The sequence below is a fragment of the Oncorhynchus nerka genome, linkage group LG15 (genome assembly GCF_034236695.1).
Source record: "Oncorhynchus nerka isolate Pitt River linkage group LG15, Oner_Uvic_2.0, whole genome shotgun sequence".
Classification (NCBI taxonomy): domain Eukaryota; kingdom Metazoa; phylum Chordata; class Actinopteri; order Salmoniformes; family Salmonidae; genus Oncorhynchus; species Oncorhynchus nerka.
The window spans coordinates 61,443,822-61,460,978 of record NC_088410.1 but is presented as its reverse complement, the minus strand read 5'-3'; the positions used below and the strand labels follow the sequence as shown (position 1 = coordinate 61,460,978).

Below are 17,157 nucleotides of genomic sequence, written 5' to 3'. Positions count from 1 at the left end.
TTCGTTAACCTGTCTGTGTGTCTGTAGTGTCTGTATGTTCCATGAATGTACGGTTGTCTCCTCTTCCCTCAGGGCATTTGCAGATCGTGAAGCTTCTTGTGTCGCGGAGCGTGGACGCCATGTGCAGGGACAAGCGCGGTTATACCCCGCTCCACGCTGCAGCTGCCAGCGGCCAGATTGAGGTGGTCAAGTACCTGCTGCGGCTGGGGTCAGAGGTGAGGTGCCAGGGGGTGGGGCTCCATACGGTCACCATCATACGGTCACTCAATTTGTCGTGTGGCTTCCTATTGTTGAATTCTTCGCTTGTGTGTTTTTTTACATTTTTATTTATTATTATTATTTTTTTTACAAAAGTGCATTCCTAGTATAATTTAGGTTAGGGCCTATCAGGGAAGTCTTCAGGCCCTATAACCATCTCACCATCTAATTTCTGCCTTTTCTTTGTCTCCACGTCAGATTGATGAGCCTAACGCCTTTGGGAACACAGCGCTCCACATGGCGTGCTACACGGGCCAGGAGGCGGTGGCCAACGAGCTGGTGAACCGCGGCGCCAACGTCAACCAACCCAACCACCATGGTGGCACGCCGCTACACCTGGCCGCTGTCTCAACCAACGGGGCGCTCTGCCTCGAGCTGCTAGTCAACAACGGCGCTGACGTCAACATGCAGGTCAGTCGGAGGACTCCCGGGAAATGAGGGAATAAGGGATTGGTTGCACCCCAAATGGCACCCTATTCCTTATATAGTGCACTATGGGCCCTGGTCAAATGTAGTGCACTATATAAGGAATAGTTTGCCATTTGGGAGTCTTAGTCAACAGATGGCAGAAGTGGCATTTATAAACAAGGATATTTTGAAAAACATCCCAAGTTGTTTTGTGTATGTTTGAGGTAAATCGATTATTTTCATAACAAGAAATGTTTTTGTTTCTCTCTTTCTCTCACAGAGTAAAGAAGGGAAGAGCCCTTTGCACATGGCCGCTATTCACGGGCGCTTCACCCGCTCCCAGATCCTTATCCAAAACGGTAACCACACACACATCATAAAACACAATATTATCACACACTTCAAATACAAGGATAGTGTGTTTGTGAAAAGTGCCTGCAGTATTTCAGGGACAAACTTCAGTTGAAGCGCACCAGCCAAACATACACAACACTCATCCTCCAGCCCATAGCAACCACCACAACTCCAACAGCCGGATGGCATCTCATAACTGTGTGAAAAACAATATGGTGCAAATCTCCTCTGCCCCTAACCCCCCCTCTCTCTCTCCTATGTGCAGGTGGGGATATAGACTGTGTAGATAAATATGGCAATACTCCTCTTCACGTTGCTGCTAAGCACGGCCACGAGCTGCTGATCAGCACCCTGATGACTAACGGTGCTGACACAGCCAGGTGAGAGACTGTTTTCCATAAGCGCGGCTACTTTCCACAGAGGATCAGTTTTGGGTTTGAAATTGATGTGGAGTCATTTTGATCTGATCGGTATGGGATAGACTTTTTCACGAGAGACCATGCCATGCAACCGCCTCAGAGATTATGCGGCACCTTCGGCAGGTGTACAAGGAACAAGGCCCGTGAAAACGATGTGCAGTGCAATCGATTTTGTTTGTGAGTCTTGCTCACACAAAAGCCCCAAAGCTGTGTGCTGACTGTGGACCCAAAGCATAAAGAGAAGATGAGATTGGTTCATGCATAATGGCACGCGTATAAGGGCACAATAGTGTCCACTACAATCAACAAATGTATATCTTGTCAACTTTTTATATCTTGTCATGAATTTGGAAAGTATTCAGACCCCTTCACTTTTTCCACATTTTGTTACATTATAGCCTTATTCAAACATTTGCCTCATCAATCTACACACCATAACCCATAATGAGAAAGTGAAAACTGTTTTTTTTCTTCAAAATTTTTGCAAATGTATTAACAATAAACAGATACCTTATTCATAAAAGTATTCATCAGACCCTTCGCTATGAGACTCGAAATTGAGCTCAGGTGCATCCTGTTTCCATTGGTCATCCTTGAGATGGTTCTACAACTTGATTGGAGTCCACCTGTGGTAAATTCAATTGATTGGACATGATTTGGAAAGGCACACACCTGTCTATATAAGGTCCCACAGTTGACAGTGCATGTCAGAGCAAAAACCAAGCCTAAGGTCAAAGGAATTGTATTGTAGAGCTCCAAGACAAGATTGTGTCGATGCACAGATCTGGGAAAGAGTACCAAAAGAAATTGCAGTGTTGAAGGTCCCCAAGAACACAGTGGCCTCCATCATTCTTAAATGGAAGAAGTTTGGAACCACCAAGACTCTTCCTAGAGCTGGCCGCTCGGACAAACTGAGCAATCATGGGACAAGGGCCTTGGTCAGGGAGGTGACCAAGAACCCGATGGTCACTCTGACAGAGCTCCAGAGTTCCTCTGTGGAGATGGGATAACCTTCCAGAAGGACAACTATCTCTGCAGCACTCCGCCAATCAGGCCTTTATGGTAGTGGCCAGAAGGAAGCCACTCCTCAGTAAAAGGCATGTGACAGCCCGCTTGGAGTTTGCTAAAAGACACCTAAAGGACTCTCAGACCATGAGAAACAAGATTCTCTGGTCTGATGAAACCAAGATTGAACCATTTGGCCAGAATGCCAAGTGTCACATCTGCAGGAAACCTGGCACCATCCCTACGGTGATGCATGATGGTGGCAGCATCATGCTGTGGGGTTGTTTTTCAGCTGCAGGGACTAGGAGACTAGTCAGGATTGAGGGAAAGATGAATGGAGCAAAGTACAGAGAGATCCTTGATGAAAACCTGCTTCAGAGAGCTCAGACCTCAGACTGGGGCGAAGGTTCACCATCCAACAGGACAACAACCATATGCAAACATCCAAGACAACGCAGGAGTGGCTTTGGGGCAAGTCTCAGTGTCCTTGAGTGACCCAGCCAGAGCCCAGACTTGAACCCGATCGAACATCTCTGGATAGACGTGTACAGCGACGCTCACCATACAACCTGACAGCTGGAGAGGATCTGCAGAGAAGAATAGGAGAAACTCCCCAAATACAGGTGTGCCAAGCTTGTAGCGTCATACCCAATAAGACCCGAGGCTGTCATTGCTGCCAAAGGTGCTTCAACAACGTACTGAGTAAAGGGTCTCAATACTTACGTAAATGTGATATTTCATTATTGTATATATATAAAAAAATATAAAAAAATTTGCAAACATTTCTAAAAAAGTTTTTTGCTTTGTCAGATAAAATGGATTGAATCCATTTTAGAATAAGGCTGTAACATAACACAATGTGGTAAAAGTCGAGGGGTCTGAATACCTTCCGAATGCAGTGTATTTCCACATATTTATTATTGCAATTCGTCCTTTACAATTCTTCATGCACTGGTGCTTTTGTTTAGGATTACAGCAAATAATTTCACCTGTGCACCTGGCTGATTATATTAGGTTTTTTGTTTTGTCAAAAGAAGCTGTAACTAGACTTTTCTAATTACTTTAATTAACTCCTCTATTACTAATTGAATCTACAAATCTAAAGTTGATCAAGTGGATTACACTGCAATGTTTTTATTGTAAGGGAAACTAAAATAGGCTATAGGCCTATGTTTTTCAAGGATATGTTTTGTATAATTCTACAATCTAAACAAATAACTATTGGTATTTAAAAATATATATATATTTCCACAAATATTTCTTCATGCCGTTACTCCTTTCTAATAGTTGATGCACTATTTATCAATTGTTGGTGCTTATGTTTGCTGCATCTTGTGGGTTGATATGCATCTGATGCATATGCTAAAGGAGATGCCTGGCAACGTTCTCTAGTGGGTACTGATAGGCTGAAAGGCCTTAAGATGCTTTTGGGAAACAGGGCCCTGGTTTGTCAGTCTGCAGTCTGTCTCGCCTCTCGGTACCTGTTATTTTTGTGCGCGGTGGTTGGCTTCAGTCAAATTTATTTTCAAGGAGGAGGGAGAGCATGATGCTTCATCTCCTGTGAGGTAATTTACACATCCCATGTAATGTAAGTGGTAACGATGAGTTGAAATCCACTTAATTATTGTTTTGTGGCACATTTATTTTCTTTCGCTATTTACTGTTTCTTTGATTGACGACCGAACGGCTTGTGTTAAATAGTTTCTAAAAGGTGTCGAACTGACTGAATCAAGTCAATCTCCTATATCCCTTTGCTATTCATAAATCATACAATGTAGGTGTATTTCCATGGTATCGCAACGGAACAAGGAAACTAAAGCTCTTGTTTATATTTTCCTGAGATTCTAAGCCCATGTTGAGTCTTGCCAGTGACCGCTAATGTGACTGGTCAGTGTAGCCTAGTGCTGGGTTGTTCGCCAACGAACGGCTCTTTTTGAACAGATCTTTCATTCTAACATTTGTCAAATATATATATATATTTTTTTAAAGTACTGACTTTGGGAAACCTTGCTTTAGGTTATTGTCCTGCTGAAAAGTTAATTAATCTCCCAGTGTCTGGTGGAAAGCAGACTGAACCAGGTTTTCCTCTAGGATTTTGCCTGTGCTTAGCTCCATTACGTTTATTTTTTTATCCTGAAAAACTCCCCAGTCCTTAACGATTACAAGCATACTCATAACATGATTTAGCCACCACTATGCTTGAAAATATAGAGAGTTGTACTCAGTAATGTGTTTGTATTGGATTTGCTGCAAACAGAATACTTTGTATTCAGGACAAAAAGTTAATTGATTTGTCACTTTTTGCAGTATTACTTTAGTGCCTTGTCGCAAACAGGATGCATGTCATGGAATATGTTTATTCTTTACAGGCTTACTTTTCATTCTGTCAATTAGGTTAGTATTGTTGTTAGTATCTATCCTCAGTAAAAATCCCAAAAACCAAATGTCAAGGGGTATGAATACACTATGTGGTTGCTTGTGTATTTACGGTCTTTAATGTATTGCGTTGTCGTCTACTCTAATATCAATGTTAGTCAATTATAGCCTAGTTCATTAAATAGCCTGCTCCATATTTTCTAAATATATTTGGAGTCCACATGGTTCTAATTGCATTGCTTCAATATATAAATACATTGTTCAACAGGCTGTAGAACTCACACTGATATAGGGGCTAGGCCTACTGTAAATTGCAGTCTGTGGACATGCCGTAGTCAATAAGAAAGATTAAATTCACTAGGCTATTGATAATCAAATTCTAATTAAAACAAAACAACTTGTTTTAAAATAGGCTGTGTCTAAATACAATTCCAGGAACCATAATGGCTCCCTGTGGGTATATAATAGAGACAAGGCAGCTTAGACTATGGCAGGTTTTACACATATTTAAACTTTTCACATCCAATATAAAAAGAAAGGGGGAATGTCCACTCACTATACTGCCCCCAAATAATATTTGATAAACACTGGAACCATCTTACACATGGTATTCACCGAGGTCCTAATCTCTCCTTTCATGATGGGCACATGTAGTCTACATCATGGAGGGGGCTTTACGCACGTCCAAAACAGAAGCTGCATGGCTAAAATCATTTAGGCCTACCTAAAATACATAGATACAAGTTAATGTCAGCTTACTGTTTTGCTCTTCTCAAACTTTATATTTTAATAAAACTTTGGTGACTTAAGATTTATTTCCAAGCGGTCTCACGAGCCAAACCCTTTATCGACAGTCTTGACTACTTGGCGATTTACATTGGGCAGGACAAAAACAAACAAAAATTTATTGAGAGGGGAGGCTATGCTTCGGTTTTAATAAAATAATCACCATACTCTTGTTCCATGTGCGTATGGGCGGTGTGCATCATGTCTGGATGGGCAGCATTTCCTCTGTCAAAATGCATGCCATAACCACCCGCGTTACCGCTTAAACCAGCTTTTGGTTGGTCTTAAATAAGCTGGCTTTAATGGGTCAAAATTGCCCTTGAACAGGCGTTTGTCACTAGTACCGCCTTAACGCCAGCCGAAAATAGAGGCATAAGTGTCCACAGCAGCAGAGACAATAAAATACATAATTTGAAGAACAAACATTGTGGCAATTCATATTTTGCAGTACTGTAAATATGAAGTGATGATTGGTTTTAATGTTAAAAATGGTTCTCTTACTTAGAAAATAGTCCTGATCATCTAAGCCTAGACGATAACAAAAACAGCATACGGAATTCATACATTTTCAGTAATTTTATTTGTGAAGTAATGTCTTTCTACTCAGTAGCATGACTAATTTTACCAATCTGAAAAGTCTAGTCTAGAGTTTTTCATATCGTCATACCGTCCTTCTCTCATCCCGGGATTTACGGTGTTACCGGTTTAGTACACAAGGGGGTGCTAAAATGTTTAAAGCCCATTTTGTGTGTGTATTAGAGAATGCTAGCAAAATTAACACAATAGCACATTTCCATAGAGGCTGCTAGCTAAATATGCTAATGAGAATGCTAACGAGTGTTTCTTCCATTTGCGAATAATCGCACCAACTGTTGTCACCTTCTCACCAAGCTGCTTGGCGATGTTCTTGTAGCCCATTCCAGCCTTGTGTAGGTCTACAATCTTGTCCCTGACATCCTTGAAGAGTTCTTTGGTCTTGGCCATGGTGGAGAGTTTGGAGTCTGATTGATTGCTTCTGTGGACAGGTGTCTTTTTATACAGGTAACAAACTGAGATTAGGAGCACTCCCTTTAAGAGTGTGCTCCTAATCTCAGGTCATTACCTGTATAAAAGACACCTGGGAGCAAGAAATAATAATTATTTCCCTCATTAAAATGTAAATCAATTTATAAAATTTTTGACACGGGTTTTTCTGGATTTTTTGTTGTTATTCTGTCTCTCACTGTTCAAATAAACCTACCATTAAAATTATAGACTGGTAATTTCTTTGTCAGTGGGCAAACGTACAAAATCAGCAGGGGATCAAATACTTTTTTCCCTCACTGTATTCTGCACAAACCTATACGGGATTCTGCCCAAGCCTAGTAAAGTTGTTAAAGTATTGAATAATGTAACTTTGTGTTTCGGATGGAATTAAGGTATTGAGGCCACCAAAATAGATCTCAATCTGAAAAAAAATCCAATTGGGGGGCATGCTATCCTATATTTATTTATGGAAAACGCTGCTCACGCACACACACACGGTTTGTTCTTCTATCCTCGTGGGAACCTAAAATAGATTTCCATTCAAAGTCCTATTTTCTCTAACCTAACCCCTAAACTTAACCTAACCCCTACCCTAACCGTAAACCTAACCCCTAAGCTTAAAATAGCCTTTGTCATCATGGTGACATAGGAAATGTCCCCACAATGGATCGTTTTGCTATCCTTGTGGGGACTTTCGGGGATTTTTGGTCCCCTCAAGGATCGAACAACTGACACACATATACACAGTCAGGTTACAGAAAAGACACACAATTCAGGTGTAGATCAACTGTATTCATGGCAGAACAAGACATCTCTCCTGAGAGAATGTTGTCAGAAGATCAGCTCTTCCACTGCTTATGCAGCATAATGGTCCTCTCAACAGAACTAGCAGCAAAGCTCGCATTTCCCTTCTAGTTAACATTGTATGTTACATATTTGAGACGATACAGTGTCTGATCTCCTTGCCCGTCTTATATCTTCCCTTATCCATCTGTCATTGTTTCTCTCTCTTTCTCTGTAGACAAGGGATTCATGGGATGTTTTCGTTGCATTTGGCTGTGCTCTACGGGTTTTCAGACTGTTGTCGCAAGTTACTCTCCTCAGGTAAGTCTTTAGACTGAAATTGTTGTTTGTATAATGGAAACGGATCATGTTTCATGGATGTGTACATTCAAATGGACCTAAGTAGTTCTTTATCAGATAGAATGTGAGAGGGCACGTACATACAACACATTATTTAACTACTAGCTTTTCCTCATTTAGTGTTGTGTTCAGAAACAGAGATTTGAATAGATGTCCTTCTCACCACACACAAAGGCCATTGTTCTTTCCAGACCTCCTGATGTGGTCACCCTGTATGACCACACTTCCTGTTTTGTGCTGTCGCGCTTCCTGCAGGTCAGCTGTACAGCATTGTATCATCTCTAAGCAACGAGTATGTGCTGTCAGCCGGGTTTGACATAAACACCCCAGACAGCCTGGGGAGGACCTGCCTGCACGCCGCTGCCTCTGGAGGGTGAGCACGCGTACCCGTGCACACACATTTTGTTAATGAAGCGAGAGCTTTGTTAATGGTTGTGTAATCATCTCATTTGTATTTCTGTTCTCTCTTTGACTGCAGAAACGTTGAGTGTCTTAACTTGCTGTTGAGCAGTGGTGCCGACTTGAGTAAAAAGGACAAACTGGGAAAGTGAGTGGTCTCATTCTGGAATTCAACTTGTTTTTCCCCATAGGATTCACTGTGACACAAATGCTATTTTATTCTCGTCCCTTCTCCCGTGAGTGTGACTCATCACCTCTCTCCTCTTCCCTCCCTCTCTTGGCAGAGCTCCTTTGCACTACGCTGCTGCGAATGGGAGCTACCAGTGCACGGTTGCCCTGGTGAGTGCTGGTGCCGAGGTGAATGAGCTGGACCAGAAAGGCTGCAGCCCCCTGCACTACGCTGCCGCATCGCAGACCTTCTGCCGGTGAGACACACACACAACACACACACAGAGGGGCAAAAAATATACCAGACTCCAAAATTTAACTGACATTTTTTTTCCCCCCCAGAGTGGACAGACATTACTCAGTCGGACACCAGAGTGAGGAGAGGGCAAAGGAGGACTTTTTGTAAGTCCCTCACCATGATGTCATCTCAGTTTTATCCAGCTTAAAACATATAAACCTACCAACTGACCAAGCTCAAAAATGTTGGTTTCTCAGAAGATGGGAACTGTTTAGAAATGTACACTTTCCTGCAATGGTTTCCAGTTCAAGTTAACCCGCCCATGTATACTGAACACAAATATAAACGCAACATGCAACCATTTTAAAGATTCTACTGCGTTACATTTCATATAAGGAAATCAGTCAATTGAAATCAATTCATTAGGCTCTAATCTATGGATTTCACATTACTGGGAATACAGATATGCATCTGTTGGTTACAGACACCTTTAAAAATAAGGTAGGGGCATGGGACCACCATTTGCCTCATGCAGCGCAACACATCTCCTTAGCATTGAGTTGATCAAGCTGTTGATTGTGGAATGTTGTCCCACTCCTCTTCAATGGCTACGCGAAGTTGCTGGATGTTGGCGGGAACTGGAACATGCCATTGTACATGTTGATCCAGAGCATCCTAAACATGCTCAATAGGTGACATGTCTGGTGAGTGTGCAGGCCATGGAAGAACTGTGACATTTTCAGCAATTGTGTACAGATCCTTGTGACATGGGGCCTTGCATTATCATGTTGAAACATGAGATGATAGTGGCAGATGAATGGCACGACAAAGAGCCTCAGGATCTAGTCACGGTATCTCTGTGCATTCAAATTGCCATAAATAAAATGCAATTGTGTTCATTGTCTAACTTATGCCTGCCCATACCATAGCCATACCGTTGACATCAGCAAATGGCTCGCCCACATGACGCCATACACGTGGTCTGTGGGTGTGAGGATGGTTGGACATACTGACAACTTATATAAAATGAATTTGAAGGTGGCTTATGGTAGAGAAATGAACATTAAATACTCTGGCAACAGCTCTGGTGGACATTCCTGCACTCAGCATGCCAGTTGCACGCTCTCTCAACTTGAGACACCTGTGACGTGTTGTGACTGAACTGCACATTTTAGTGGCCCAGTACAAGATGAACCAGTGTAATGATCGTGCTGTGTAATCAGCTTCTTGATATGCCACACCTGTCAGGTGGATGGATTATCTTGGCAAAGGAGAAACGCTCACTAACAAGGATGTAAATACATTTGTGTATAAGATTTGAGAGAAATAAGCTGTTTGTGCGTATGGAACATTTCTGGGATCTTTTATTTCAACTCATGAAACATAGGACCAACACTTCACATGTTGTGTTTATATGTTTGTTCATTGTATTTGACGGCTTGTTGTTTGATCACAATTTTTTTTCCTCTCTCTGTGTTGACATAGTTGTGTATCCAGAAGCTTGTTGGTTGACCTAACATGACGGTCTCCTCTGTATGTGTAGTTGTTTGGAGTATCTGCTGGATAACGGGGCTGACCCGGCTCTGAGGAACACCAAGGGTTACAGCGCAGTCCACTACGCAGCAGCCCACGGAAACAAGCAGAACCTGGAGCTGGTGAGTCAGTGGGAGGAGGGACTGTGTGTGTGTGTGTGTGTGTGTGTCTGTGTGCGTGCTGCAGACAGACAGGCAAAGATGAGTCGTATCACGGATGCATTTCAACAGTGGCTTACCCTCCTCGTCTTCTGCACTATGAAAGAACAGGACAAGTGGCGGTTGAGTCCTGGTAGACATCCAACCATGTTGCTTTCACTAGTCCGTTGTTTTCAGATCAGTGCCGATGAAGACGAGGAAACTTTAGAGCATCGAGACGTGTTCAAATTTGCGCTTGGTTTGAAACTGGTCATAGCCTTTGTAATAAAGTGGTATTTTCATCCACACCTTTAAGCGCTGAGGGTGGGTGTCGGTAAATCATTTACTTTCACTTCCTCGTCACAGGGCTAAGCTCAGGTGACTGAGTCGTGTACCGCTTCCTTTGGGAAGTGCAGTAATCTCTGAATGTGGTGCAGTTATGTGCAGGTTGTAAACTCCTGTCTTTGTCCCTCTGTCCCCCAGCTCTTGGAGATGTCGTTCAACTGTCTGGGAGACGTGGAGAGCAGTGTTCCAGTTAGCCCTTTGCACTTAGCCGTGAGTACAGTACACCCGCTGAGCCTCGTTTCCGCTGGCCTGAAGGTCTACTTGGCTGTACTGTCTATGCACTTTCTATAGATTGTTTCAACTTCAAATGAACACATTGCACTAGTTTAATTATGGTCCCTCTTAGTTCTACAGTGCAAGTTCAAAGTTGGAGTGAACTATTAATTTAACACACTTACCCAATGAATTGACACGTTTACACCCCCCCCCCCCATTCTCACACACTTCAGTTTGACTGTTGTGTGGTTCTAGTTCTGAAGTTGGAGTGTGATGTCCCTCGAACACAGTGACCCATCGCCATTCTCACACTCGTGTTTTTCTCCCTCCACCCAGGCGTATAACGGTCACTGTGAGGCGTTGGGGGTGCTGTCTGAGACGCTGGTGAGTCTGGACGTTCGGGATGCGGGGGGGCGCACCGCCCTATACTTGGCGGCCCAGAAGGGACACGCTCAGTGCTTGGAGGTCCTGCTGTCCCATGGGGTCTCCTGCCACCTCAGGGAGCGCCGCAACAAGTGGACCCCACTCCATGTCGCAGGTGTGTGTGTGTGTGTGCGTTTTCCACTTTCCGTGGTTTTTGTGATTGTTAGATTCTAATCCACAATGGTGTTTGGATGTGTGTATGAGCTTTTGTCAATATTTTCAGTCTTCTCTGTTACCTGCTCTTCATTGCGTGTGTGAGCTTGTCTCAATATTTGACCTCCGTCACCACCTCCTCCAGCTTCCAACGGCCAAACAGACTGTCTGCTCATGCTGGTCAACCGAGGGGAGAAGGCTGACATCATCGACATTGCCGACGTACAGGGACAGTGAGTGACTGTCATTCATTTCTTGAACATGTTTGTTGAATAATGTGTGTTTGTTGAATAATGTGTGTTTGTTGAATAATGTGTGTTTGTTGAATAATGTGTGTTTGTTGAATAATGTGTGTTTGTTGAATAATGTGTGTTTGTTGAATAATGTGTGTTTGTTGAATAATGTGTTTGTTGAGTATGTGTTTGTTGAGTATGTGTTTGTTGAATATGTGTGCACCCACTAGAATAGGAAAGATGATTTTTGCAGTTTTTTAAAACACAATTCTTAGGTAGTGGGCTCCCTTTTTTTACCTACTGGTTAGTTGTGTGTAAAAACCCCTGGGATTGTGTGTGTGTGTAAGGACGGCTCTGATGCTGGCAGCTCTGGGCAGCCACACTGACTGTGTCCACATCCTGCTGGAGAAGGGAGCCGGGGTCGATGCTGCCGACAAGCGAGGCCGCACTGCCCTACACAGAGCTGTGAGTGTCCCCACTATGTGTATGTGCTTGGTCTAACCATAACATCTGCTAAATCTCAAAATATATTGCCAATGGGGGTCCCCTGCAGTCACATTCATCAAATCTGGGTAGATGGGACACTTAGAGAAACTGCTGATGAACTACAGTATATATACAAAAGTATGCGGACATCCCTTCAAATTAGTGGATTCTGCTATTTCAGCCACACGCATTGCTGACAGTTGTATAAAATCGAGCACACAGCCACGCAATCTCCATAGACAAACATCGACAGTATTTTTACAATTTTATTTAACCTTTATTTAACTAGGCAAGTCAGTTAAGAACAAATTCTTAATTCCAATGACGGCCTACCCCGGGCCAAATCCTCCCCTAACCCGGACGACGCTGGGCCAATTGTGCACCGCCCTACGGGACTCCTGATCACGGCCGGTTATGATACAGTCTGGGATCAAACCAGGGTCTGTAGTGATGCAGTGCCTTAGACCGCTGCGCCACTCGGGAGACGTATTGAAGAGCTCCGTGACTTTCAAAGTGGCACCGTCATAGGATTGTTTGTCAAATTTCTGCGCTTCTAGAGCTGCCCCGGTCAACTCTTATGTGCTGTTATTGTGACGTGGAAAGGTCTAGGAGCAACATCGGCTCAGCCGTGAAGGGGTAGGTGCCACAAGCTCACAGAATGGGACCGCCAAGTGCTGAAGCGAGTAAAAATCACCGGTCTTCTGGTGCAACACTCCCTGGAGACCAACTCCGTATTAATGCCCATGATTTTGGAATGAGATGTTGGGCGAGCAGGTGTTCACACAGTTTTGGTCATGTAGTATACATTGACCTTTAATTTAATTTTTATTTTTATTTCACCTTTATTTAACCAGGTAGGCTAGTTGAGAACAAGTTCTCATTTGCAACTGCGACCTGGCCAAGATAAAGCATAGCAGTGTGAACAGACAACACAGAGTTACATTTACATTTACATTTAAGTCATTTAGCAGACGCTCTTATCCAGAGCGACTTACAAATTGGTGCGTTCACCTTAAGACATCCAGTGGAACAGCCACTTTACAATAGTGCATCTAAATCTTTTAAGGGGGGTGAGAAGGATTACTTTATCCTATCCTAGGTATTCCTGAAAGAGGTGGGGTTTCAGGTGTCTCCGGAAGGTGGTGATTGACTCCGCTGTCCTGGCGTCGTGAGGGAGTTTGTTCCACCATTGGGGGGCCAGAGCAGCGAACAGTTTTGACTGGGCTGCACGGGAACTGTACTTCCTCAGTGGTAGGGAGGCGAGCAGGCCAGAGGTGGATGAACGCAGTGCCCTTGTTTGGGTGTAGGGCCTGATCAGAGCCTGGAGGTACTGAGGTGCCGTTCCCCTCACAGCTCCGTAGGCAAGCACCATGGTCTTGTAGCGGATGCGAGCTTCAACTGGAAGCCAGTGGAGAGAGCGGAGGAGCGGGGTGACGTGAGAGAACTTGGGAAGGTTGAACACCAGACGGGCTGCGGCGTTCTGGATGAGTTGTAGGGGTTTAATGGCACAGGCAGGGAGCCCAGCCAACAGCGAGTTGCAGTAATCCAGACGGGAGATGACAAGTGCCTGGATTAGGACCTGCGCCGCTTCCTGTGTGAGGCAGGGTCGTACTCTGCGGATGTTGTAGAGCATGAACCTACAAGAACGGGCCACCGCCTTGATGTTAGTTGAGAACGACAGGGTGTTGTCCAGGATCACGCCAAGGTTCTTAGCGCTCTGGGAGGAGGACACAATGGAGTTGTCAACCGTGATGGCGAGATCATGGAACGGACAGTCCTTCCCTGGGAGGAAGAGCAGCTCCGTCTTGCCGAGGTTCAGCTTGAGGTGGTGATCCGTCATCCACACTGATATGTCTGCCAGACATGCAGAGATGCGATTCGCCACCTGGTCATCAGAAGGGGGAAAGGAGAAGATTAATTGTGTGTCGTCTGCATAGCAATGATAGGAGAGACCATGTGAGGTTATGACAGAGCCAAGTGACTTGGTGTATAGCGAGAATAGGAGAGGGCCTAGAACAGAGCCCTGGGGGACGCCAGTGGTGAGAGCGCGTGGTGAGGAGACAGATTCTCGCCACGCCACCTGGTAGGAGCGACCTGTCAGGTAGGACGCAATCCAAGCGTGGGCCGCGCCGGAGTTGCCCAACTCGGAGAGGGTGGAGAGGAGGATCTGATGGTTCACAGTATCGAAGGCAGCCGATAGGTCTAGAAGGATGAGAGCAGAGGAGAGAGAGTTACACATGGAGTAAACAATTAACAAGTCAATAACACAGTAGAAAAAGGGGAGTCTATATACATTGTGTGCAAAAGGCATGAGGAGGTAGGCGAATAATTACAATTTTGCAGATTAACACTGGAGTGATAAATGATCAGATGGTCATGTACAGGTAGAGATTTTGGTGTGCAAAAGAGCAGAAAAGTAAATAAATAAAAACAGTATGGGGATGAGGTAGGTGAAAATGGGTGGGCTATTTACCAATAGACTATGTACAGCTGCAGCGATCGGTTAGCTGCTCAGATAGCAGATGTTTGAAGTTGGTGAGGGAGATAAGTCTCCAACTTCAGCGATTTTTGCAATTCGTTCCAGTCACAGGCAGCAGAGTACTGGAATGAAAGGCGGCCAAATGAGGTGTTGGCTTTAGGGATGATCAGTGAGATACACCTGCTGGAGCGCGTGCTACGGATGGGTGTTGCCATCGTGACCAGTGAACTGAGATAAGGCGGAGCTTTACCTAGCATGGACTTGTAGATGACCTGGAGCCAGTGGGTCTGGCGACGAATATGTAGCGAGGGCCAGCCGACTAGAGCATACAAGTCGCAGTGGTGGGTGGTATAAGGTGCTTTAGTGACAAAACGGATGGCACTGTGATAAACTGCATCCAGTTTGCTGAATAGAGTGTTGGAAGCAATTTTGTAGATGACATCGCCAAAGTCGAGGATCGGTAGGATAGTCAGTTTTACTTGGGTAAGTTTGGCGGCGTGAGTGAAGGAGGCTTTGTTGCGGAATAGAAAGCCGACTCTTGATTTGATTTTCGATTGGAGATGTTTGATATGAGTCTGGAAGGAGAGTTTACAGTCTAGCCAGACACCTAGGTACTTATAGATGTCCACATATTCAAGGTCGGAACCATCCAGCGTGGTGATGCTGGTCAGGCGTGCGGGTGCAGGCAGCGAACGGTTGAGAAGCATGCATTTGGTTTTACTAGCGTTTAAGAGCAGTTGGAGGCCACGGAAGGAGTGTTGTATGGCATTGAAGCTCGTTTGGAGGTTAGATAGCACAGTGTCCAAGGACGGGCCGGAAGTATATAGAATGGTGTCGTCTGCGTAGAGGTGGATCAGGGAATCGCCCGCAGCAAGAGCAACATCATTGATATATACAGAGAAAAGAGTCGGCCCGAGAATTGAACCCTGTGGCACCCCCATAGAGACTGCCAGAGGACCGGACAGCATGCCCTCCGATTTGACACACTGAACTCTGTCTGCAAAGTAATTGGTGAACCAGGCAAGGCAGTCATCCGAAAAACCGAGGCTACTGAGTCTGCCGATAAGAATATGGTGATTGACAGAGTCGAAGGCCTTGGCAAGGTCGATGAAGATGGCTGCACAGTACTGTCTTTTATCGATGGCGGTTATGATATCGTTTAGTACCTTGAGCGTGGCTGAGGTGCACCCGTGACTGGCTCGGAAACCAGATTGCACAGCGGAGAAGGTACGGTGGGATTCGAGATGGTCAGTGACCTGTTTGTTGACTTGGCTTTTGAAGACCTTAGATAGGCAGGGCAGGATGGATATAGGTCTGTAACAGTTTGGGTCCAGGGTGTCTCCCCCTTTGAAGAGGGGGATGACTGCGGCAGCTTTCCAATCCTCAGACAATATGAAAGAGAGGTTGAACAGGCTGGTAATAGGGGTTGCGACAATGGCGGCGGATAGTTTCAGAAATAGAGGGTCCAGATTGTCAATCCCAGCTGATTTGTACGGGTCCAGGTTTTGCAGCTCTTTCAGAACATCTGCTATCTGGATTTGGGTAAAGGAGAACCTGGAGAGGCTTGGGCGAGTAGCTGCGGGGGGGGCGGAGCTGTTGGCCGAGGTTGGAGTAGCCAGGCGGAAGGCATGGCCAGCCGTTGAGAAATGCTTGTTGAAGTTTTCGATAATCATGGATTTATCGGTGGTGACCGTGTTACCTAGCCTCAGTGCAGTGGGCAGCTGGGAGGAGGTGCTCTTGTTCTCCATGGACTTCAGTGTCCCAGAACTTTTTGGAGTTGGAGCTACAGGATGCAAACTTCTGCCTGAAGAAGCTAGCCTTAGCTTTCCTGGCTGACTGCATGTATTGGTTCCTGACTTCCCTGAACAGTTGCATATCGTGGGGACTATTCGATGCTATTGCAGTCCGCCACAGGATGTTTTTGGGCTGGTCGAGGGCAGTCAGGTCTGGAGTGAACCAAGGGCTGTATCTGTTCTTAGTTCTGCATTTTTTGAACGGAGCATGCTTATCTAAAATGGTGAGGAAGTTACTTTTAAAGAATGACCAGGCATCCTCAACTGACGGGATGAGGTCAATGTCCTTCCAGGATACCCGGGCCAGGTCGATTAGAAAGGCCTGCTCACAGAAGTGTTTTAGGGAGCGTTTGACAGTGATGAGGGGTGGTCGTTTGACTGCGGCTCCGTAGCGGATACAGGCAATGAGGCAGTGATCGCTGAGATCCTGGTTGAAGACAGCGGAGGTGTGTTTGGAGGGCCAGTTGGTCAGGATGACGTCTATGAGGGTGCCCTTGTTTACAGAGTTAGGGTTGTACCTGGTGGGTTCCTTGATGATTTGTGTGAGATTGAGGGCATCTAGCTTAGATTGTAGGACTGCCGGGGTGTTAAGCATATCCCAGTTTAGGTCACCTAACAGAACAAACTCTGAAGCTAGATGGGGGGCGATCAATTCACAAATGGTGTCCAGGGCACAGCTGGGAGCTGAGGGGGGTCGGTAGCAGGCGGCAACAGTGAGAGACTTATTTCTGGAGAGAGTAATTTTCAAAATTAGTAGTTTGAACTGTTTGGGTATGGAC

At 45.0% G+C, this 17,157-nt stretch overlaps 1 protein-coding gene across 1 annotated transcript in view; it reads left to right on the top strand.

Moving 5' to 3' along the window:
• Positions 1 to 17,157, top strand: part of LOC115143043 (serine/threonine-protein phosphatase 6 regulatory ankyrin repeat subunit C-like) — a 39,491-nt gene that overhangs the window by 7,576 nt on the left and 14,758 nt on the right. Inside the window, exons 7-20 of the mRNA XM_029683045.2 lie at positions 73 to 215; positions 457 to 669; positions 947 to 1,025; positions 1,286 to 1,400; positions 7,654 to 7,736; positions 8,031 to 8,148; positions 8,254 to 8,322; positions 8,459 to 8,599; positions 8,685 to 8,744; positions 10,124 to 10,235; positions 10,734 to 10,805; positions 11,148 to 11,349; positions 11,533 to 11,620; positions 11,968 to 12,085. Of these exons, the coding sequence (XP_029538905.1) occupies positions 73 to 215; positions 457 to 669; positions 947 to 1,025; positions 1,286 to 1,400; positions 7,654 to 7,736; positions 8,031 to 8,148; positions 8,254 to 8,322; positions 8,459 to 8,599; positions 8,685 to 8,744; positions 10,124 to 10,235; positions 10,734 to 10,805; positions 11,148 to 11,349; positions 11,533 to 11,620; positions 11,968 to 12,085 (1,613 nt within the window). The remainder of the gene's footprint in view (positions 1 to 72; positions 216 to 456; positions 670 to 946; positions 1,026 to 1,285; positions 1,401 to 7,653; positions 7,737 to 8,030; positions 8,149 to 8,253; positions 8,323 to 8,458; positions 8,600 to 8,684; positions 8,745 to 10,123; positions 10,236 to 10,733; positions 10,806 to 11,147; positions 11,350 to 11,532; positions 11,621 to 11,967; positions 12,086 to 17,157) is intronic.